We start from the raw sequence: 23,480 nt of genomic DNA, 5'->3' as shown, positions 1-23,480 counted from the left end.
CTTTGATGAGTTCGAGGTTATTCTTGGTATGGATTGGCTTTATTATTATTATGCCAATGTGGATTGTAGAGTTAAGCGAGTTCAATTAACAAGTCTTGATGGATCAGAGGTTAGTGTGGTCAGTGAAAGAATTAATCCTTTAACTAATGTAATATCATTGATTTTGGCTCGAAAGTTAATGCTGCAAGGATGCCAATCGTATATTGCTAATATAATTGATGCTAGAGTCAAAGAAAATAAGTTGGAAGATATTTCGACAGTCAGGGAGTTTCCAAAAGTATTTCCGGAGGAATTACCTGGGTTACCTCCAGATATAGAGGTTGAATTCCAGATTGATGTGATGTCAGAATCAACACCAATTTTAATGGCTCCTTACAGGATGGCCTCGAAGGAGTTGTAGGAATTGAAGGTTCAGTTGTAAGAGCTTTTAGATAAAGGATTCATTACACCTAGTGTGTCACCTTGGGGTGCTCCAGTGTTATTCATAAAGAAGAAAGATGGTTTGATGTGCCTTTGTATATATTATCGTCAGCTTAATAAGGTGACCATAAAGAACAAGTATCTTCTTCCAAGGATAGACGATTTATTTGATCAACTCAAGGGAGTTGCAATGTTTTCAAATATTGATTTACGTTTAGGGTATCATCAGTTGAAGATTCAAGAAAAAATGTTCCAAAAACAACATTTATGAATTTGTAGTAATGTCATTCGGTCTAACTAACGCACCTGCAACGTTCATGGACTTGATGAATAAAATTTTTCAACCATATCTTGATCAGTTTGTGGTTGTCTTTATTGATGAAATCTTGGTGTATTCAAAGTCAAGAGAGGAGCATGATGTCCATCTTCATGTAGTTCTTCAAATGTTGCGAGACAAGAAGCTTTATGCAAAGTTCTCTAAGTGTGAATTTTGGTTATCTGAAGTGGTCTTCCTTGGACACATGATTTCTATAGAGGGAATTCGGGTAGATCCTCAAAAAGTTAAATTTGTATTAGATTGGGAGATTTCAAAGAATGTGTTAGAAGTTTGAAGTTTCTTGGGTTTCGCAGGTTATTATTGAAGGTTTGACAAAAACTTTTCTATGATATCTTTTCCTTTAACCAAATTGTTGAGAAAAGATGTGCATTTTGAATAGACTCTTGATTATTAGAAGAGCTTTGAAGCATTGAAGAAAGTTCTGACGGAAGCTCTGGTGTTAGTGCAACCAGAATCAAACAAGGATTTTACTATTTTCAGTGATGCTTCCCATAATGGTTTGGGATGTGTCTTAATGCAATATGAGAAGGTAGTGTCTTAATGCAAGATGGGAAGGTAGTTGATTATGCTTCAAGATAGCTTAAGCCTCATGAAAAGAATTATCCGATGCATGATTTGGAGTTGGCAGCTGTGGTCTTTGCATTGAAAATTTGGCTACATTATTTATATGGTGAACGTTGTTACATCTTCACCGATCATAAAAGTTTGAAGTATTTGTTGACACATAAGGAGTTAAAATTGAGGAAAAAAATATGGATGGAGTTGCTGAAAGATTATGATTGCATCATCGATTATTATCCCGAGAAAGCCAACGTAGTAGCAGATGCTCTTAGTCGGAAGACTTTTACCGCTTTGCCTAGTTTAGACGCTCGAATTGTGCTCAAGAAAAATGGTACATTGATGGATGAGTTAATGTTGAAGGCATTATTGTTAGAACGGATTAAGGAATTACAAAAGAAAGATGATAAGTGTTTAACTTGGTTCAAACAAGGAGAGAAAGGTGGACTCAAGGACTTCGAGGTTAAGTCGAATGGGTGTTTATATTTAAAAAATAGAGTGTGTGTTCCTTATGATAACGAGTTAAAAAGAGATATATCGTATAAAGAATTATATGGAAGGAATTGCATAACAACACTCAATTGGTATGAGTTAAGGGATCAGAAAGTGCATGGTCCATACTTGATTAAAGAAGTAGAAGAAAAAGGTTCAAATGATTCAACATAATTTGAAGGTGGCCTCAGACAAACAAAAGTTATACGCCAATTTGAAAAGAAAAAAAATTGAATTTCAAGAAGGTAATAAGGTGTTTTTGAAAGTATCACCTTGGAAGAAAGTGCTTCGCTTTGGCTGTAAAGGAAAACTGAGTGCTAGGTTCATTGGACTTTAAGAAGTTTTGAAGAAAGTTGGACCTGTGGCATATCAGTTAGCGTTGCCAACAGAGATGGAAAAGATCCACAATGTCTTCCATGTGTCTATGCTTAGACGATATCGATTAGATCCTACACACATCATGACTCCAGATGAAATAGTAGTTCAATCTAACTTGACATATGAGGAAGAATCGGTGCAAATTTTAGCTTTTGAAAACAAGCAGTTGTGGAATAAGACGATTCCACTAGTTAAAGTTCTTTGGAGAAATCATAAAGTAGAAGAAGCTACGTGGGAGTGTGAAGAAGATATGAGGAAGCAATATCCCCACCTTTTTGTGCAATGAAAATTCGAGGACGAATTTTCTTAAGGGGAGATTTGTAACATCCCAATTATCGGATTAGTGGTTAAAATGTAAGAATTTTTAACTCAGTGGTTGAATTAGAAAATTTGATAAATTCAAGGATTTATAGTGGAATTTATGTGTAGGGTTTGATGGAAAATTTGATTTATTGGAGAGGGCAATATGGTCTTTTCATATTAGTGGATTGACATGTAGGTTTTGGGAGTTATATGAAAACTCATTCCTTGCTCTCTTCTTCTTCTACGTGAGCTCCACCAATAAAGATAAAATCTAAATTTTGTGGTTTTACTTTAATTTTTGGTTTGATAATGGAAGTTGGGGTGTTACATAAGCTTAAGGAAAGCTTGTATAGGATTAAAACAACGAGATAAGTGAATTTGAAAGGATTTTGTAAAATGGGGTTTGAGACGAAATTTTGATATGAAGTAGTTTTTGAAGTTTTAATGAGATATTTGACTTGTAAATGAGCTAATTAAAGGGTTAGGAGTATTAGAAACGATTAACAACTTGGTTGAAAATATGGTATAATTTAGGGATAAGGTTTTTGTGTGAAATTTGGTATGTTTAAGAGTAGTAATTGATGACAAGTTGGTTTGAATGAAAGAAGTTTAGTTTAAAGGCTTAGCGAAGGATGATATAAGAGATTTGAGAGGATTTTTGGGTGATTTTCGAAGTAAAAATGGCAATTATGGGCTTTCAGTATCGGTACCGTTAGAACAGTACCGATACTTCAGGGGATAATGCGTGCAATTCTTAAAGGTATTATCGATACTAGTTAAGGAGGGCATCGATACTGTGAGGGCGGTATCGATACCAGTTAAGGATGGGATCGATATTGTGAGGGTAGTATCGATACCAGGGGATGGTATCGATACCATTTTTGAGATACGATTTCAGAATGCCAAATCGGTATCAGTACCTTGAGGAGGTATTGATTCCCATGAAGGGTAGTATCAGTACTGTATAGATGGTATCGATACTTCTAGGCATGAAATTGAAATTTAGATTTTCTTGGATCACAAGTTATTCTGATTGGATTTAAGTGATTTAAAGAACGATATTGATTTCGATTTGTTTTGTTTAGTGATTTAACGTAATTGACTTTTGGTCAGCTTGACATATTTTGTACCAATTCGAAAGGATTAAGGATTCAGTGAGGCAAAGGTGAGTGCAACTTCTCGATTTTTTAAAAGAATGGTGGAAGGCTTACGATAAGCCAACCTCAGTGTTTTCGATCGAAAACTTTATAATTTATTTATTGTTATATTGCAATGTTTTATTCAATTCATATTATACGAGCTAAGTTTTATGATTACAGGATTATGGAAATATGAACTTTGAAAAAGTGAATGTGAAAAGACTCTATGAGAGAGATACTATGTGAATAAGAAACACTTCGAATAATGACTGAACATAATTATGTGATTAATAGCCCAAAGTATATGTATGAGGATTAGAGGTATAGTTGACATGCCAAGAGTCGAGGGTTTTATGTGGTCCTTCGGGATAATTATGTGGTCCTTCGGGAGAAATATGTGGCACTTCGGTGCAAACTTATATGTCACTTTAATGCAAACCTATGTGGTCCTTCGGCACAATTATATGGCACTTCGGTACAAATTACGAGCTGTGGTGATAGCATTAGTGCACAACCTCAATCTACTCAAATACCAAGCATTCTCAGTAGTATACCTTGGGCATTTGGAACAAAGATATACAAAGTGAAACTATTCATAAGTATACTTTTGATATGAAAAATAATGAGAGTACTTTGTAAAACATTTTGAATAAAACAAAAAAGATTTTGTTTACTAAGTTAGCACTATTGTATTGCCTCACTAATTCATTGACTTAGCTTGTGATTTTTCTCACACGTAGGTTTAAAGAAAGCATAAGAGTGAAGTTAGCGTGGATAGTATACACCTTTGAAGATTAGATCAGAATAAATTAAATGTAGGTGTTTTGTAATATTGTAACTGTTGGAATGTATCAAGCGTTTAATTTGGAAATGCTCTGATCTATTTTGCAAACTCATATATTTTGTATTTCTATATAATATCAAAGTTTTATGTAAATATTAATGCGAAATCATTTTCTTATTTATTTTAAGGTTTATACTTTGTATTGTAATTAAAAATTTTAATTTGTTTCTAATTGTTAATTACATGTGTTTTGAAAAGTCAATATGACACCTCGGATTCGTATATGGGTCGGGTACGGGTTAGGGGTGTTACATAAAGCTTCTCATAGTCAACAAGGGCCATTATACACCATTTTATCATATCTTACATAATGATCTACAAGATCTTAAGTCACTAAAAACATGCTTAAACACTCTATAGTATATACAAGCAAAAAAGCTAAATGTGATGAGTTATTAGTGAGGAGTTCAGAGTTTATTACGTAGCTCATATGTGTGTTAAAAAATATCCGATACGAATGATTTGACCCATTTCTTTCGACCCGGTCTAAAATTATCAGGTATTTATAGTAAAAATACTTGGATTTTTGGGTCAAGTATCCTACATTTTTTTTGGTGGGTTTTCGAGTCGAGCCCAAGTCATAAAATAATGTTTAATTGGGTACCCATCAACCCGATACCCGATTTCTTATATTTATTTATTTATTTAATATTATATTTTATATTCCTAATTCTAAAATTATTTCATCTTAACATTCCAAATTTCTTAAATTATTTTTCCCCAACATTCTAAATTATTAATTTTTAAATTATTTCACCTTAACAATCTAATTTTTTAACTTGAAAATATTTTAAATATAAGTATATTTATTTAGTTTTATATTTAATAAGTTTTATTTTTTTAATTGTGTAATTAAATTTTTAAATTTTATGAGTTATTTATATATTATAAACTTTCAATTGTAGATTTTTTATGTAACTTTTCTTAAAAATAATAGAATTCAAAAAAATATTAGATTTTTTATGTATATATAAACCGAGTACCTGTGACCAAAAAATATGGATACTCAGGTTTTATGAGTACTCGATTTATAGGTACCTAGACTTAACAGACCGGAATACAGACTGATATTTTAGTACTTAATATCCCAGATACTCGATATTTTGGGTACCAAAAAATACGAGTACACAAATTTGAACACCCCTATTTACCCATATACAACCAAAAACATCTCTTTTCCAATATAAAATTAATTTCTCTTTGCTCAAGGATTTTTAACGATTGCAGGCCCATTGTAACATTCCAAAAACCGAGTTAGTAACTAAAATGAAAGTTTTTGAAATTTATTGACCAATTGTGGAAAAATTGAAAAGTTAAAGGACTTAAATATGATATCTTAGTATTGGATTAAATGGTAATTATGGAAAGAATGAAAGGGTATTATGGTATTTTTCTCTTAAAGTATATTTCCCATTATTAAGAGATAAACATAAGGGATTTTGGGGAGAGTTATCTGGAAGCTCTTTTCTTCTTGCTTTCTTCTTTAGGTTAGCTTCAACTCAAAGATGAGTTTAATTTTAGTTGTTTAATTCTTGGGTTTTTAAGTTGGGTTTTATTCTTTGGATGATATATAAGCTTAAGGAAAGCTTATATAAGATTAAAACATCAAGATAATAGAATTAAAAAGGGAACTGTAATAAGGGTGTAGAAATGAATTGTTGGTATGAAGGGGTTTTTGAAGTTCTATTGATAAATTTGACTTGTCATTAGAAGGATTAAGAAGTTTAAAGCATTAGAAATGAAATTAGAACACATGGAAAGTTTAGTAAAAATTCTTAAATTCAAGAGTTAAAGTGAGTTATTAATGATGATGAGGTGTTATTGTGATATATGATGGTTTCAGTATGTATAGTTGAGTTTAAAAGCATGAAGAGAGCCAAATAAGTAGAGTTTATGGTAAAGTGTTGGAATTTTTGGGTTTAAGAAATAGATTATGGGTTAGTAGTATCGGTACTGGTTAAGTGAGTACCGATACTACAAGGAAAATAATGGGAAAATTTTATGTAGGGTATCGATATTGCATGAACAGTATTGATACCATAAGGAAAAGAGTAATAAATCTTCATGAGGTATCGGTATTTAAGTGATAGTATCGATACTAGGGGTATCGATACCAGTGGGGAGGTATTGATACCATAGTGTAGTAGTATCGATACCACGATAAGGGTATCGATACCAGGCAACATCGAATCTAATATTGGTATCGATACCGGAGATAAGTATCGGTAACCTATCATATAAATATCGGTACTGTGCTGGTAGTACCGATACTACTTAAGTTGGAAAGTGGAAATTAGTGTTTTATTTAGTTTGCTTTGATATGAATCTTGTCATGTAATTCAAATCCCAATATTCATTGGATTATATTCGTGTAGATATCGATTGAAAACAAAGTTCGGATAGGCCGTCAGAGTAAGATTCGAGGGAGAACAAGAGATTGGTATTGACAAGTGAACCAAAGGTGAGTACATGATATTCAGTGTAAGTTATGTTAGGGAATTAAGACTTGTGATAACTCTAATTATGATATTAGATTATATGAGTACAAGGATACAAGCATGTAGTGTTATGATGTTCATGTGTATATAAGTACATGTATATGTCAAGAGTTTAAGTGCATCTTTATATGTGATCTAGGTGAATGCATGTATGTGTGATAAATTAGGTAATTATGAATCATGTGATAATAAATTATATGACTATATGATCATAAGAGATAAGACATATAACAAGAGAGATATAAAAGTAAGCTATGTTTTTATATGTTATATGAATACACGAAAATGTGATATGAGATATATGATAAGAAGACATGAGACTTTATGAGAGTATTGCTTGATATGTGATAAGAAGCCATGAGTTATATGCCTATGTGATATGAATATGTGAATGTGTGATAAATATAAATAATAACGCCCATGTTATGTGTTATGAGAGCTAGGGGTATAGTTGGCATGCCAAGAGTCGAGGGTTCTACGTGGTCCTTCGGGACATATATGTAATCCTTTGGAACATATATGCGGTATTTCGGTACACTTATTTGATCCATTGGAATATGTATGTGGTCCTTAAGGAGTGGTCATTCGGGACAAATCCTATGTGCCCCTAGTGGGAATTATACGAGCTGTGGTGACAGCATATGTGCATAACTTCTATGTACTCACGTACCTTAAGTTCTCAGAAGTATACATGGGCTTTAAAGAGAATAAATAAATCAATTGGTATAATACTATGTGTGCTCTTTTATGAAATGATATATGTGTTCTATAATGTGTATATAAATGTTAAGTACATGCTCATATGATAAAAAGGAATTTGTGATAATAATATAAGTAATGATAAGCATGTTAATGATGATCTATGTGTGTATACAAGCATTGTGTTACATGATATGTACATGTATTTATTAAGTAGTTATAATGCTATTAATTGTTTATATGTCTCACTAAGTCCGTGACTTAGCGTGTGAGTGTTTCACAAGTAGGATCTGAGAAGTTCTAAAGAGAAGATAGGCGGTGGAGATAGCAAAACTTCAGCAAATATCAGATCAGAAATATTTACAGTAGGTTTCCCTTTTGTATTATGTAGTGTTGGCATGTATTTAAAAGAGTAAATTGTATAAACTCTGACCAGTTTGTTAAATTTTTGAGTTAATATATGTAAATTATGTAGTATGTCTAAATTTTTTCCTCTATTTTAAATAAGTACATGATTTGAAAGAGTAATGTGACATCTCGGACCCGTATTCGGGTCGAATACGGGTTGGGGTGTTACACCCATAGGCTAAATTATTACAAAATTGAGTTCATTTTAAGTGAAAGGAGAAACACCAACATAATTTTGAATAACTTAAAACCTTGATAATAGCGGCTCTATTTTGGATTCAGTTAGATTCTAAGAAGGATTATGTTGTCTTTAGCGACACATCTTTTATTGGACTCAGGTGTGTGCTCATATGAGAGGGCAATATATTGACTTATGCTTCAAATCAATTTTAAGTCATATGAGTAAAATTGTACTACTCGTGATTTAGAGTTGACAATAATAGAATTCACGTTGAAGATTTACAGACACTACCTATATGGAGAGAAGTGTTACATCTACACTGCTCACAAGATTTTCAAATATTTGCTCACATAGAAAGAGCTAAATTTAAGATAAAATAGATGAATTAAGTTGCTTAAAGATTATGGTTGTATTAATTAAGGTCGTGATTGATGCATTAAGTATGAATTGACGGACTTAAGAGTGATATTCGCTAGATTGAAGATGATCTAGAATAAAAACTTAAAATAATGATAAACAAATAAAAGTAAAAAAAAATATTCAACTTCAATAATCAATTGGCGAGACATAAGAAAAGACATAAGAAAAAAATTAAATGAATCAATAAATGATATTTAGCAAAAGTAATGAACGATCAATATTTCTTTTTTTAATACAAAGGAATAATAAATCAGCTAGATTTTAATATTAGAACCCGACACTTCACCTAGTAGAGGACGAACTTTAGGAGGCGGGAGATCAAAGTTGTGTAGACCAAACGATGAGGACCAAGACAGCTTAATCACAACATCAGAAACACGATTGCCTTCCCGTGGAACATAAGTAAGCTTCAGAGACCATTGACGTGAAAAGCCTCTATCAAGTGTGGAACCATGTGGGAAATTCTTTCCTTAGCATCGCCTTAGCAAAGAAGATTGAAAACCTCCTTATTATCAGTTTCATTCACAACCTATGTTAAACCCAGCTCCCAAGTAACGTTTAAACTTTCAAATATGTCTCATGTCTCAGAGTTCAACATCAAACACAGAGCAACAACCAAGAGCATATGAGATTTTATTTAATTTTTTAGGATGTCGAGTCAGGATTTTGTTAATAGGGTAACATGAGTTAAAAACCCATAATCAAAATGTTATAAGCCTAAAAACTTAGTGACCAGAATGCTACTTATGTAAAATCAATGACCTAATTAAAATATACTACAAATATAAGTGACTATCTGTATAGTTTGCCCTAAGATACCCAGTGAAACAAGAAAAACATATAAAAACGACGTAAAATTACTGTCTTTTTATTATTAACTTCCTTTCGCTCCCCGATCTGCAATTTCTAGAGCAACTTCTCCTCTCTTTAGATCTCGCCTTCCACAAATACCTTTACGACCCCATCGGTTTTAATTTCATCCGCAGTTTCTTGAAAATCATCTTGTAGGTCTTCGATGGCCTTCCGCTGAAGGTGTGCGCCTCTCAAAGCGACGCCGGTTAGTCTTATTTTATGTAGCTTTTTATTGTTTTGGGAAAGAATATTTTTTAGTCAAAGCTGAAGCTAAGTTTGTGTAAAGGAAATTATTTTTTTGGATTAGTTGATTGAAATTCAGTTAGGGATGATTGTAAATTGAATCTCAACTGTTTTTGGTTTGAGTTTAGATTAGCATATTGAATTAAAGGAAATAGATTTTGTGGGAATTAGTTGCAACTGAATTGAATTTTTATCAAACTGAATAAAATTTTTATAAAATAAAGAAACCAAACACTTTTCGAGTTCAATTATGTTATATGTGATCTTTAAATAATCATATTTTAGGTATCTTCTATTTGGAAGTTAATTTATGAACTCGGATTATGCTTTCTATAACACTTTTGCTTTAGACTCAAGGATTTGGTTGATTTTTTAATCTTTTTTGGGGATTGTGTGTGGCCAAAAGAAGTGCAGGTTTAATCAGCGGTATTCTTAGTTAAATTTTGATGTACACTTATGGAGGCCGTTGTACTGTTTCTCCCGCTTTTTTGTTGTATGCATGGAATTAATGAGTATGAGAATGTTTAAGAACAAAGTGAGTTGGAAATATTTGGGTTTTCTAAGTGCGTATTGGTGCTGCTTGATTCTTGATAAGAATCATTGGTGATGTCTGGAAAAAATTATCCCTTTTCTGGGTTATTCAGCTGAAATTTACCGGTCTTTCATTATTTTCTTTTGTGAATGCTCACTATTGTGTATTACTTCTCCTGGCAGGCAGAGTTGTGAGAGTGCCTATTAATAAAAAAAACGTAGTCGTATTACTGATAAGAATGGGAACTGAAAACCCTGGTCGTCCAAATTTTCCCATGAGACCTTCCTTTACCCCTTTTGCTTCCGCTCCTCCAACTGTGGGACCTTTTTCACCATCTGGTCCTGCAACAGGATCAGAAAGCAACAATTTTAGACCTGTGCCACCTGGTGCACCCCCGACTATGTCGCCTTTCTCAGCAGTCGGACCTAGCCGCCATCTCGTTTTAGTGATCCATCAGTCCCTTCTCCACCCATAACGTCTATCCCACCTTCTGGGGCGCCTTATCAGCGATTTCCAACACCACCGTTTCCTTCAACTACACAAGCACCCCCTAATCGTGCACCACCTGTAGGAAAGCCACCATTTCAACCTCCTGCAAGTCAAGTATCAGTGCCACCACCTTCTTTTCGACCACAGACACAAGTACTGCCTGTGCCAATGGGATCTCTGCCACAAAATACAAAATTTCCTCCATCCAGTTTGAATGTTCCTCAACCTCCAACTGATTCATCGTTATCAGGGCCTAGACCTAATTTCCAGCCACCTTTTCCTGGATATCTAAGCAATCAGCGTGTAGTTTCACAAGCACCGTCACCTTTTCCTGCCCAACAGGGAAGTTTTATGCCTCTACCTGCATCGCCTTCTCCCTTTCCTAGTCAGCAAGGAAGTCATGGTCTTCCTCCACCAGTAGCAGCTAACTTGGGCTACCAATCAAGGGACCAAATGCAACATCCAGGCTCTGCACCTCCTACTGGCGGCGTCCAAAGATTGACATAAGATTTTAGTTCACTCACTGTTGCATCTATTCCTGGAACAAATGATCCAGGACTTGATAATAGATCACTTCCTAGGCCGTTGGATGGTGATGTGGTGCCAAGTTCTTTTCTTGATATGTATCCCATGAATTGTGATCCAAGATACCTACTGCTTACTACAACTGCTATACCAAATTCCCAGTCTTTAGTTTCAAGATGGCATTTGCCTCTTGGAGCAGTTGTTTGTCCTTTTGCAAAGGCTCCTGAAGGGGTAAGTATACCAAGAATCAATAATGATTTACTTCTAGGTGTTTAGTAACTGTATTTTCTTGAAGACTTATGGCTTTTTCCTGTTAATTATTGTTGTTTTATGTTCAGGAGGAAGTACCAGTAATTAATTTCGTTTCAACCGGTATTATTCATTGTAAAAGATGCCGCACTTATGTGAATCCCTATGTCACATTTACAGATGCTGGAAGAAAGTGGCGGTGCAACATTTGTTCTTTACTGAATGATGGTAAACTCAATTGACATCGTAAGAAAAGATATAATTGAATGATTGAAAGTGTGTCCCAACCGTCTTTCGGTTGGGCCCCGGAATTGGGCTTTGACTTAGGAAAATGTGGATTGGAGTCGCCACCGACCACTTTAAAACGAATTTAGGTGGGTCGGACACCACTTTACCTTATCTGCGTTGTACCAGAAACGTGTTGAGTTCGGGAGTCGGTTACGGTCAAGGAAGGATTAGCACCTTTGAACCGCCCTTTCGGTACCACATAATTTTCAGTTATCTTAAATTAAGAAAATTGTAATTTTAAATAAAAAGGTAAAATTTGATCTTGATTACTTACCTTAGATTAATTTGAAAATATCTTTAAAAAATCGATAAATGTGTTAGATAAACAAGGTAAATAAAAGAAATAAGATAAAGAGAATATAATAAAAGAAAAAAATAAAATAAATAAAATAAATAAATAAGATAAAGAAAAAAATAGTAAAGTAATAATTATATATAGTAATATTTGAAAAAGGGAAAATATATATATATATATATATACATCAAAGTATTAAAAAAATAAATAAGCTATATATATATACAACAAATATTTAAAAATACAAAAGTTACCCTCTCACTTCACCGAAAGTGGGGGGCTTTAGTCAGAAATAAGACAAAAAGAGGAAAGTGGGAGACTTTAGTTAAAAATAAAATAAAAAAATGGGCCCTTTAAGTTAGTAGTATATAATATAATGTTTAATAATAATAATGATAAAGACACAAGATTTTTTTTAAAAATAATATAATAATGAATAAAAAATGAAAATAATAATATATATATATATATATATATATATATTTTAAAAATAATATAATAATGAATAAAAATGAAAATAATAAATAAATATATATATATATATATATATATATATAAAGTTATAAGATATATTACGTAAATAAAGAAATAATCAAATAAAAATAATTAAGAATATATATATATATATATATATATATTAATAATAGGTATATAAATAAACTATTAAAAGTATAAAAAATATATATAACTAGATAAAGATAATTACAATATATAGTAATAATATACTTATAAGTAAAATATTAAAGAATATATATATATATAATAAAAATATAGTAAAAAATCAAATGAAATAATTTAAAATATATATATATATACGTATAATAATAACATGAATAATAAAAATAAATGAATAAAATATCCATATAATAAATAAAGGAACTAATATAGTTTTTTAAAAAGCTCTTCCCCTCCTTTAACCGAAAATGAAACCGGTTTTTCAAAATAAGCCTCGGGGAAGCGTAGATCTAAGAGAAAAGATCTCGGTTCCCTTGTGTTCATCGGCCCTTTCAAAGTAAAAACGGAAAAGAAGAAGTGAAACAAGTCACATGCAAGCGAGAATTGAAGCAATATAGGTAAAAATATCTCTTTTATTTCTCTGTTGAAAATTACAAGCAAATCTTTTGGGCTTATTGCATATTTGCTTTGGGTATTTGTTTGTGTGCGTAATCCCATATGATAATCGTGTCCCCTGGTGTGGTAATTACAAGGCTTATTTATAGTACTAAAAAACCCTATTTTAGACTAGTATTTGAGTCCAATTCCAACTCTATTTTAGACTAGTATTTGAGTCCTAATCCAACTCTTTTTTTTGGTTACATGAAAACTCCTCGGTTGGCAGGACAAAATCTGGTGTCTTCAGCTGCCCCTCTTTGCTCATTATCGTGTAACAAAAATGGAGCAAAGATTACAAGACACAAATTTTGTCCATATCGAATATCCTCTGTCGTAGAGTTGAAATCATTGTGAGGTTGAGTCAAAATTGGAAAATTCAAAGCACGAAATCCTTCGTCGTGAAGTTGAAAACGAGCTCAAAGCTTTTGACAAGTAGCCTCTGAATCGTCTTTTGGCTCAAGATACTTCGTCGTGAAGGTGGAACTTGACCTGAAGACTTTGGTGTTGTGATGTTACAGATGACCCCTTCATCGTGAAGTTGAGTCAATCCGTTGGGGTATGATACCCTTCGTTGTGAAGTTGTATATGTATATGGCCCCTTCGTCGTGAAGTTGAGCATGAGAATTGGATATCCTTTGTCGTGAAGTTGAAATCCAAGTAGGTTGTATTGTTCCGAGTCCAATATCCTCCGCCGTGAAGTTGAAATTGGTTATGGAACTGGGAAATTGTTTGTTGACAACCAGCCGTCCCTTCGTTGTGAAGTTGAACTTGTGTTGTCTCGAGTCCAATATCCTTCGTTGTGAAGTTGAAATTGGTTCTGAAATTGGGAAATTGTTTGTTGACAACCAGTCGTCCCTCCGTTGTGAAGTTGAACTTGTGCTGTCTCGAGTCCAATGCCCTTCGCTGTGAAGTTGAAATTGGCTCTGAAATTGGGAAATTGTTTGTTGACAACCAGCCGTCCCTTCGTTGTGAAGTTGAACTTGTGTTGTCTTGAGTCCAATATCCTTCGCTGTGAAGTTGAAATTGGCTCTGAAATTGAGAAGTTGTTTGTTGACAACCAGTCGTCCCTTCGTTGTGAAGTTGAACTTGTGTTGTCTCGGGTGGCGCGATATCCTCTGTTGTGGAGTTGAAATTGTGGATGTGTGGGAACGATATTCTCCGTCGTGGAGTTGAATCGTGGATGACCCCTTCGTCGTGCAGTTGAGCCTTGACTTGAATATCCTTCGTCGTGAAGTTGAAATCCAAGTATTGTGAAGTTTGGCTTCGAGCTAGATATCCTCCGCCGCGAAGTTGAAATCTACTCTCGAGTTGATTGTGCAGCTTTGAGCTCAATATCCTTTGCTGCGAAGTTGAAATATACTCTAGCTAAAACCTGAAAAAGTTATGCATATATGTGATGAGATGAATGCAATGCTCTTAGGTATGCCTAAAATGCATATGCAACATATGTTATTTTTGGGCTCAGGAGAGAAATCTCGATCTCCGGTTGCTTTTCTGGAATCTGGACTCTGGAATCTTGAAGTTATGATCCCTGATCTTGAATTCTTCAAATGTTCAAATATGATGTGCACATTGCTTCTCGACCATCTCAGGTATGTGCATGAACTGAGTGTAACGGTTCAGATGATGCTTCAAGAAAAGTTGTCTTGAAAGAGATAGAATTTGTTTCAAGGGAAACGATCTCAAAGATATATGTTGTTTCATGAGAAACAGTCTAAAGGGAAAAATTTTGTTTTAAGAGAAATAAATTTGAAGATTTTGTGTTTCAAGAGTAATTGTCTCAAGGGAGACAAAATTTGTTTCAAGGGAAACTGTCTCAAGAGAGACAAAACGTAGTTCCAAAAGAAACTGTCTCAAGAGAGACGAAATTTGTTTTAAGAAAAACAATCTTGAGTGAAATAAATCTTCTTTCGAGTAAAACAGTCTCAAGTGAGACTAAGTCTGTTTAAAAAAATAATCTCAACTGAGATAATCATCTGCATTAAATGAGACTGTCTCAAGCGAGACAAAATTTATATTGGAAATGTCGAATCTGAATATGAATGTCAATATTTCAATCTGTCGAGTTGGTTGAAGTGTAGCTTCTTGCTGCTGAGTTAAGCAACCAACATCAATCTCTAAAGGTGCTTTTCAATCGAGTATCCTTCGTCTTGAAGTCGAAACTTGACTCTAAAAGCTGCAAAAATTATGTATGTGGAAAATGATAAATATGATGCTCTAAAATGTATGCATAAGATGCATGTAACATGACTTGGTTATGTTTTATCTCCTGAAAAAGGTCTAATAATTTGCATTAGGATGTTGAATCTCCAAAGATGCCCCAATATCCAAAATTGCCCCAATATTTTATGTTGAATCTTTAAAGATGCCCCAAATGTTCCTCATTTCTTGCTTCAGTATTGATATTGAGCATGAGTTTTGTGTCTAAGAGTCACTTGTCATTTACCAAGATCCACTCTAGAGAGACTTTCTTGTTTGAAAAGAAATGTTTTTCTTTCTCTTTTATTTTCAAAGTTATGAAAATATCAATTAAAAGAGTTTTGAAAAATGTTTGATCCAAAGTTTTGAAAATATTGTCACTTTCACAGTTTTACAATTGAGACGAATCATAAAACTAGAGTTCATCGGATATCAAAGAATTAATTATATTGTTAATCCTTCAATGAATTATAGCTATTTGAAAAGTGCCAAGATCAAAGCTATTTTTGGGAAGTGGTTAAGTAAGGAAAGGATAAAATAATCTCAGGTCATTATGTTTGGTCAAAGCTTTGGCATTTTTGTTCATTTGATGCTCAATGGTTTGATGGGGTAGCTTGCATGCTCCTCTACTGGAAGTGTTCTCTGGCTCCTCTACTGGAAGTGTTCTCTGACTCCCAACTTTCATGGTCACACTCGGATTGTGCGATGCCTTATCAAGGAATTTGTGCGATTGCCTCAGCTGCACAATTTTTATATTCGAGCCGCCTTTTCAGGTTTTCAACTCGAACCCTCCTTTGGTTTCAAGACGTTATTCAGGATTTACGTCTTGAACTCCCCTTTGTCATTTTTCTCTACCATGCATTAATTACAATGTTTTTTTTGCAAATTAATCCTGATGGGCTGGATGAAATATGAAGATAGTCTCTTCTGTTTAGAAATCCATGTATGATTAGAAGGGACATTTAAGGCACGTAATGTAGGCCAGGGCTCATGATTATGAAAGAAAATGATAAATAGACCCAAATAAGTGTTTCAGGGTATTGAACCAAGGATCAATTCATTCTGATGCCCTCGATCTTGTCTTGCTCAAAATGTGTCTTTCTCCTGATGCTCTATGATCTTCGAGTGAAGTGATTCAGTGATTCAAGAATGATTGTGCTTGATCAATCTCATAGTTTGAAGCTTGATGTGCCATTTGTCTTTAGGGAATCTTTGCATGTGCTATTTGTCCCTTTTCCTTTTGATTTTTACTTCTTTTCTTTTTTGTTCTTGTTTTTTCTTTTTTACTTCTTTTCTTTTTTGTTCTTGATTGGATCTTCGCACATGGTATTTGGCCCACCTTTTGGTATTTCCTTTGGATTGATGTCTTCACTCATGTGAGCAGATTTCTTCCACCTTGCCCCCCAGTGTGGAGGGTGATCTTTAGTTAGGGTTGAATCAGAAGAAAAATACTATAGGCTCAAAAGGGGACACAAGGGATATATTTTTTCTCCTGTTGTGAAGGGATAAAGAAAGAAAGTCGTTCATCATTTCATACATGGAAGTCCTCACAGAAGAGGTATCCCCAGGGGGATAGATTTTCAGGATTAATTCTATTTACATGAAAACAATGTAATTAATGCATGATAGAATTATTTCGGATGGATTCTTCTTCTTTTTTTCCCCAGATGTCTTAATGTTCAAGCTCCCTACGAGATGCCCCAAGTTATGTCTTAGAAGAATGCTCATGTTCAAATGAACAACTCGATGTTGTGGGCTTTAATGGTGTAAAAATGTCAATTTTGAGTCTAAAAAGACAATTGTGTGATCTTATTGACTCAAAGAAAGGTGTGGGTGTATCAAAAAGATAAATGTAATGTTCAAGAATTTCAATGGGAGGTAATTTCAAAATTTGGTCTTTTTGTTAATGACCATGAGTAATTTTGGGTAAAGAATCAATGTATTTTGTTTTGGGGTTTGAGACAGGATAAGAAAGGTCTAACCTTGTCATATGTCAAAAATCTATAATTCTTGAAGAATTCTTGAAGAATTAAAAGAATCCTTAATTCATTTAATATTCGAAGAACTAAAGATTAGAATTTGTTCAATTTCTCTACCTTAGAAAGTAGCATAAATTCAATCCTTTAAAAGATTAAGCAAACGATGAAAGATTAGAGACGTGTTTAAACAAAACAATCCTCTAAGTGCAAATGGTATATGCCATGCCCCCTTCTTCGGCCGTTTATGCCCCTGAATCCATCAGGTTTTGGATCTTGCGCTTCATCGCCTTATAGTTCTCAGAGGAATGTTTGGGGCTTCTTATGTGGTAACAGCTAACAGCTTCAACATCGTAGTCCTTAGGATATGGGGATTCTTTTCTTAGATCATCCTGGCCGGCTTTGTCCTACCATCAACTGATCAGACTCTTTAATGTTACAATCTTGCTTCCATGTGGTTAAATCCACTTCATCGAGTCCTTCATGACTTAATTTCATGTTTGTGAAAATGCTTAAAAATGTAGATGATGATGCAAAAAGGCAAAAATGCAAAATGCATGAAATGTTCGAGGCATTGATCCAGAAAAGTGTCCATTATTATAAATAATCTTTACTTAGACAAAAATGTTTTATCTTGTAAGAGACATAAAAAAGATCAAAGGTACATTCGGACTAAATCCTCTAGACCCCGAACAGCTTCTAGTAGATTGACAAGTCTTATGTCTTCATCTGTCACTGGTTGTATGCCTTGTCGAACCATTCCAGCTTCCCTTGCCAGGCCGTGTAGATGACGAGCTGCCTTCTGTACTTGATCCAGGAAGTCTCGGATGACTGCGTCTCTGGCCTTCACCCTTTGTTGTGCTTGCTCCCAATGGAAACGCCACTGTAAACCTCCGTCGAAGAGCACTATCTGAAGCTCGCTCACTTTCTTCTAGAACCCATCTACAATAGCTTCTAACTCAGCTATTGTTTTTCCATCTCTCTCATGTTGTTTCTCTAGATCAGCCATCTGGATTCTCAAGCATTGGTTTTGATGCTGACTGTCTGCTAAGCGCCTCTGGGCAGTCTTCATCTGTTCCTTCCAAGCTCTCTCATCAGGCCCTTCGAACTTTCTTTTCAGGCTATGAGCTTCGTCTTTCCAGTATTCAGAAGCCACTTTCAACTTGGAGTTATCCTTGACTTTATCTTGATACCCATTTCTCAAGTCTTCGAGCTCAAAACAGACTTTTTCTATTCTTTTTCAAGTTTGTCTGCTCGATCTTTCTAAGAGTCGACATCTAGCTTCCACTGATAGCGCTCAGCTTCAAGCTCCTTTACCCTCTGTTTCAGCTCGTTATTCATAGCTTCAAACTCTGTCTTGGCTATCTCAAGTTCAGAAAAGACGGGCCCGGGATGTTCTTCCAGGGTTCGGGTGTCCTTACAGTCTGGCACCGGGATATTGTCATTTTTTATCAATCTTCGCCACTCCACATAGTCTGGAGTAAGCATGTTTCTGGCAGCTACAACATCCATCCAGAATACTTTCTTCCATGAATCGACGGCTTCCTTGATCATCTTCTTATAGTTGTCACCGTGATACTCAAACTCTGATCTGGCTAGTCCGCATGTTGCTGGGACAAACTAACGTTCCCCATACTGTCTAAGTGCTAACAGCAGAGCATACCCAACTGCACCCCAAAGTCCAAGTAAGGTCATAGTGTCAGAGTCCCCACATCGAAAAAGAACGTCACTGAGGAACAACCAGGGGGATCTCTAGGTAATATCCTGATCTTGGATATGAGTGAAGACTTTTATCCACTTCTCTTTTGAAGCGCCTTCATCCTATTTCATGGTGATGAACTCTCTCAAAGGTGAATACGTGGTGCTAAATCGGCGGTAGGCAACCCCATTAGTCTTCCAGAAGTGGTTGTGAATCCAGACTTGAAGGAGCTGAACACACCCAATGAATCTACCTCCACCAGCTCTTCGGCAATGGTTGAGAGACCGAAAGGTCTCAGCTAAGATGGTCGGTGCTAGGTTGACTCGTTTCGAAAGTTGCTCAAACAGTTCCACCACGGCTGCTTCAATGTACCCCAAAGTATTCGAGAATATAATCAGGCCATACAGACCCAGTGCAAACAGGTCTATTTCCTTCCACTCATCGGGATGGTCCTTCATCAGTTGCTTGATATGAAGCCAGGTAATTACTTCCCCACTGCCTTTACATCGAGATCGGTCTGTTACCCATCTTTCGTCAACCTCGATAACCTTGGCTAGTGCAATCTTGAAAGACTGACTCTTGATGTGTTTAATATAAGCTCGCTCCAGTCTGATATTTTCACAGTGCAATAGTGTAGTGTACTTTTCAATTGTGGGTACCATGTCCTCTTGATTAAAAGTAAAGCAACTGTATCCCGGGTTCCAGAACTGAACCAAGGCTCTGTTTAAGGGCTCATCAGTCTTAATATGAAGCAACAATGCAATGTCACCGTACCATTGGTTGAACTTATGTTTTTGATCATTCTTCCAACTACCCCGGATGTCCCGAAGCTCTTGCACGTCGTTCTGCTTTAGGCTAATAGAGGCGTAGTTAACCAACTCTGACACATAGTTTCCTTGAAGACTGTCTCCCTTTTTCTCCCGAGTCTTCTCGGACCATAGTCGTATCTCAGGGTTCTTAATCTCTTGTATTACAACACCTTTATCCATTAATTCAGATTATTTTGTGTGTAATAAACGCTTTTGAAGGATCAATAGCCTCTTGTTATGATGCAAATGCTAAAAAACAAACACAAAGGTAAAAAAGGTTAGTAAAATAAAAAAATTAAAAAAAATGACGAAAGAAAAAAAAAACAAAAAGATATGAAAAAATATCCTAGGTTTCAGAATGTGGTTTTGGGGTAGGTTCTAATTCTCCATAGTCTTCCGGTTTAGGTTCTAAAAAATGGTACCCGAGTTCTCCTTGCCGGTGCCCCCTTGGACTTGCCAGACTCTTAGTTCTAAACTCATCATAGGTTTGTGTGGACTAAGTTAAACTCGAGATGACACATTCCCTTATGTCTATGTGGAGAATAAATTCACACGAAGACACAAGGTACATGAATCTCGAAGGCTACTTGCTAGGCATATGCGGTGAATAAATTCACACGAATGCGTCGCTTTCACCCCACTTAAAACGGGTTCGGAGCTCGGGTATAGAGCCTTTAGATGAAAAAAAAAAGTTCTGGAAGCTGTAATCATTAGAAAATGGTCAGTCAACTATTTACTCGGAAATATATAGCCAAAAGTAAGCAATAAAGATCGAAATGTTATCTTAAAATTTAAACTTACCCTTTTCATTAAAAAGATAACTGAGAATTACCTTAGCCTGACTCGCTTATTTGTCCCCAGCGGAGTCGCCAAGCTGTCGCAACCGTCTTTCGGTTGGGCCCCGGAATTGGACTTCGACTTAGGAAAATGTGGATTAGAGTCGCCACCGATCACTTTAAAACGAATTTAGGTGGGTCGAACACCATTTTACCTGATCTGCGTTGTACCAGAAACGTGTCGAGTTCGGGAGTCGGTTACGGTCAAGGAAGAATTAACACCCTTGAACCGCCCTTTCAGTACCACATAATTTTCAGTTGTCTTAAATTAAGAAAATTGTAATTTTAAATAAAAAGGTAAAATTTGATCTTGATTACTTACCTTAGATTGATTTGAAAATATCCTTAAAAAATCGAGAAATGTGTTAGATAAACAAGGTAAAGAAAACAAATAAGATATAGAGAATAAAATAAAAGGGAAAAAATAAAATAAATAAATAAGATAAGGAAAAAAATAGTAAATTAATAATTATATATAGTAATATTTGAAAAAGGAAAATATATATATATATATATATACATCAAAGTATTAATAAAATAAATAAGCTATATATATATATACAACAAATATTTAAAAATAGAAAAACTACCCTCTCACTTCACCGAAAGTGGGGGGCTTTAGTCAGAAATAAGACAAAAATAGGAAAGTGGGAGAGACTTTAGTTAGAAATAAAACAAAAAAATGGGCCCTTTAAGTTAGTAGTATGTAATATAATGTTTAATAATAATAATGATAAAGACACAAGATTTTTTTAAAAACTAATATAATAATGAATAAAAAAAACGAAAAATAATATATATATATATATATATATATATATATATATATATAAAGTTATAAGATATATTACGTAAATAAAGAAATAATCAATAAAAATAATTAAGAATATATATATTAATAATAGGTATATAAATAAACTATTAAAAGTATAAAACATATATATAACTAGATAAAGATAATTACAATATATATAATAATAGACTTATAAGTAAAATATTAAAGAAATATATATATATATATATATATATATATATAATAATAAAATATAGTAAAAAAATAAAATGAAAATAATTTAAAATATATATATATATACATAATAATACATGAATAATAAATAAATGAATAAATATCCATATAATAAATAAAGGGACTAATATAGTTTTTTAAAAAGCTCTTCCCATTCTTTAACCGAAAATCAAATCGGTTTTTCAAAATAAGCCTCGGGGAAGCGTAGATCTAAGAGAAAAGATCCCGGTTCCCTTGTGTTCATCGGCCCTTTCAAAGTAAAAACGAAAAAGAAGAAGTGAAACAAGCCACATGCAAGCGAGAATCGAAGTAATATAGGTAAAAATACCTCTTTTATTTCTCTGTTGAAAATTACAAGCAAATCTTTGGGGCTTATTGTATATTTGCTTTGGGTATTTTTGTGTGTGCGTAATCCCGTATGATAATCGTGTCCCCTGGTGTGGTAATTACAAGGTTTATTTATAGTACTAAAAACCCTATTTTAGACTAGTATTTGAGTCCTAATCCAACTCTATTTTAGACTAGTATTTGAGTCCTAATCCAACTCTTCTTTTTTGGTTACATGAAGACTCCTCGGTTGGCAGGACAAAATCTGGTGTCTTTAAAGTGCAATGAGTTCCATCAAGTGTTTCTAGTTGTGACATGTGTTTATGGCATCATTTTCCATGTTGTACATTCTTTTGTGTTTTATCTGCATTTCTTTTGTTTTTGGAATGTCAAATATTGTTGGAGGGCAATGATGTCGTTACTCACTCGTATAGACTTGCGGTAAAATATATCAGTCTTTTGCAAGCTTGTTTGTTATGGGCATCTTTCCTAGCTTTACTCTTTAACTTTCTCAATTTACTGGTAAAGAGGAAAATGCATTTTGCACTTTTGAGTTAATGATAGGTGTGGTATGGGGTTTCATATAATATGTTAACTAATTGTTCTTTATTGGGAATGTAATTTTTGTTTATTCTTCTGTTGTATCCAATTTGTTTTCTTTCCTGGGTCGATCTCTTTAATAGTTAGAATTACAAAGCATATGCTTATTTGATTCAACTTCTATTTCAGTTCCTGGTGAGTATTTTGCCAATTTGGATGCCACTGGAAGAAGAATTGATTTGGATCAGTGGCCCGAGCTTATAAAAGGCAGTGGAATTTGTTACACCAACTGAATACATGGTGCGGCCTCCAATGCCGCCACTATACTTTTTTCTCATTGATGTTTCAATATCTGCAGTAAGAAGTGGTATGATTGAGGTAAGCATTTCCTTTAAAGCATTAATGATTTAGTATAATGTGTTGTAATAAAACATTGTGTTATTCTAATAGTGATTTATAGAGGCAAAGTTTTCTAATTGTAACGTGAAATAAGAAGAGGCTTCTCTTTTTCTGATCAGCTACTGGTGCTCAATATTTGTTTAGATATTCTGTATAAAATGCTAGCTTGGGTTATCTATTGTCTATCTCATGTATTTTATATGATATGGAAGTAATATTTGGTCGGGCTTTGCCACAACTTGGTCTCAAATAAGTTTATAAAGTGAGGTTTGCAAGAATCTTTTGCCTTGCCATGGAATCTATAGAGAGAAACATGGGTTAGCCTCGTTTCTTTATTACAGGGTTTGCTGGATTTAGTAAAACTTATTTAGTTGATTGTTCAAGTGTTCATCCTGGTCGTTCTAG

At 34.3% G+C, this 23,480-nt stretch overlaps 2 protein-coding genes across 2 annotated transcripts; both read left to right on the top strand.

Moving 5' to 3' along the window:
• The first annotated feature begins 1,513 nt into the window (after nucleotides 1-1,513).
• LOC120143955 (protein transport protein Sec24-like At3g07100) lies at nucleotides 1,514-11,300 on the top strand. The gene is made up of 4 exons (XM_039158141.1): nucleotides 1,514-1,777; nucleotides 9,686-9,734; nucleotides 10,487-10,722; nucleotides 10,812-11,300. The coding sequence occupies exons 1-4, from the start codon at nucleotides 1,514-1,516 to the stop codon at nucleotides 11,298-11,300; spliced, it is 1,038 nt and encodes a 345-aa protein (XP_039014072.1).
• On the top strand, nucleotides 9,628-23,008 carry LOC120143917 (protein transport protein Sec24-like At3g07100). Its single transcript, XM_039158116.1, has 4 exons — nucleotides 9,628-9,734; nucleotides 10,487-11,549; nucleotides 11,657-11,795; nucleotides 22,866-23,008. The coding sequence occupies exons 2-4, from the start codon at nucleotides 11,415-11,417 to the stop codon at nucleotides 22,967-22,969; spliced, it is 378 nt and encodes a 125-aa protein (XP_039014047.1). The 5' UTR covers nucleotides 9,628-9,734; nucleotides 10,487-11,414; the 3' UTR covers nucleotides 22,970-23,008.
• The last annotated feature ends 472 nt before the right edge of the window (nucleotides 23,009-23,480 follow it).

This window comes from Hibiscus syriacus, unplaced genomic scaffold (assembly GCF_006381635.1).
Source record: "Hibiscus syriacus cultivar Baekdansim isolate YM2019G1 unplaced genomic scaffold, ASM638163v2 tig00110865_pilon, whole genome shotgun sequence".
In the NCBI taxonomy this organism is placed as follows: domain Eukaryota; kingdom Viridiplantae; phylum Streptophyta; class Magnoliopsida; order Malvales; family Malvaceae; genus Hibiscus; species Hibiscus syriacus.
Note: the sequence above shows the minus strand (reverse complement) of the source record. Positions and strands in the feature narration are given on the sequence as shown.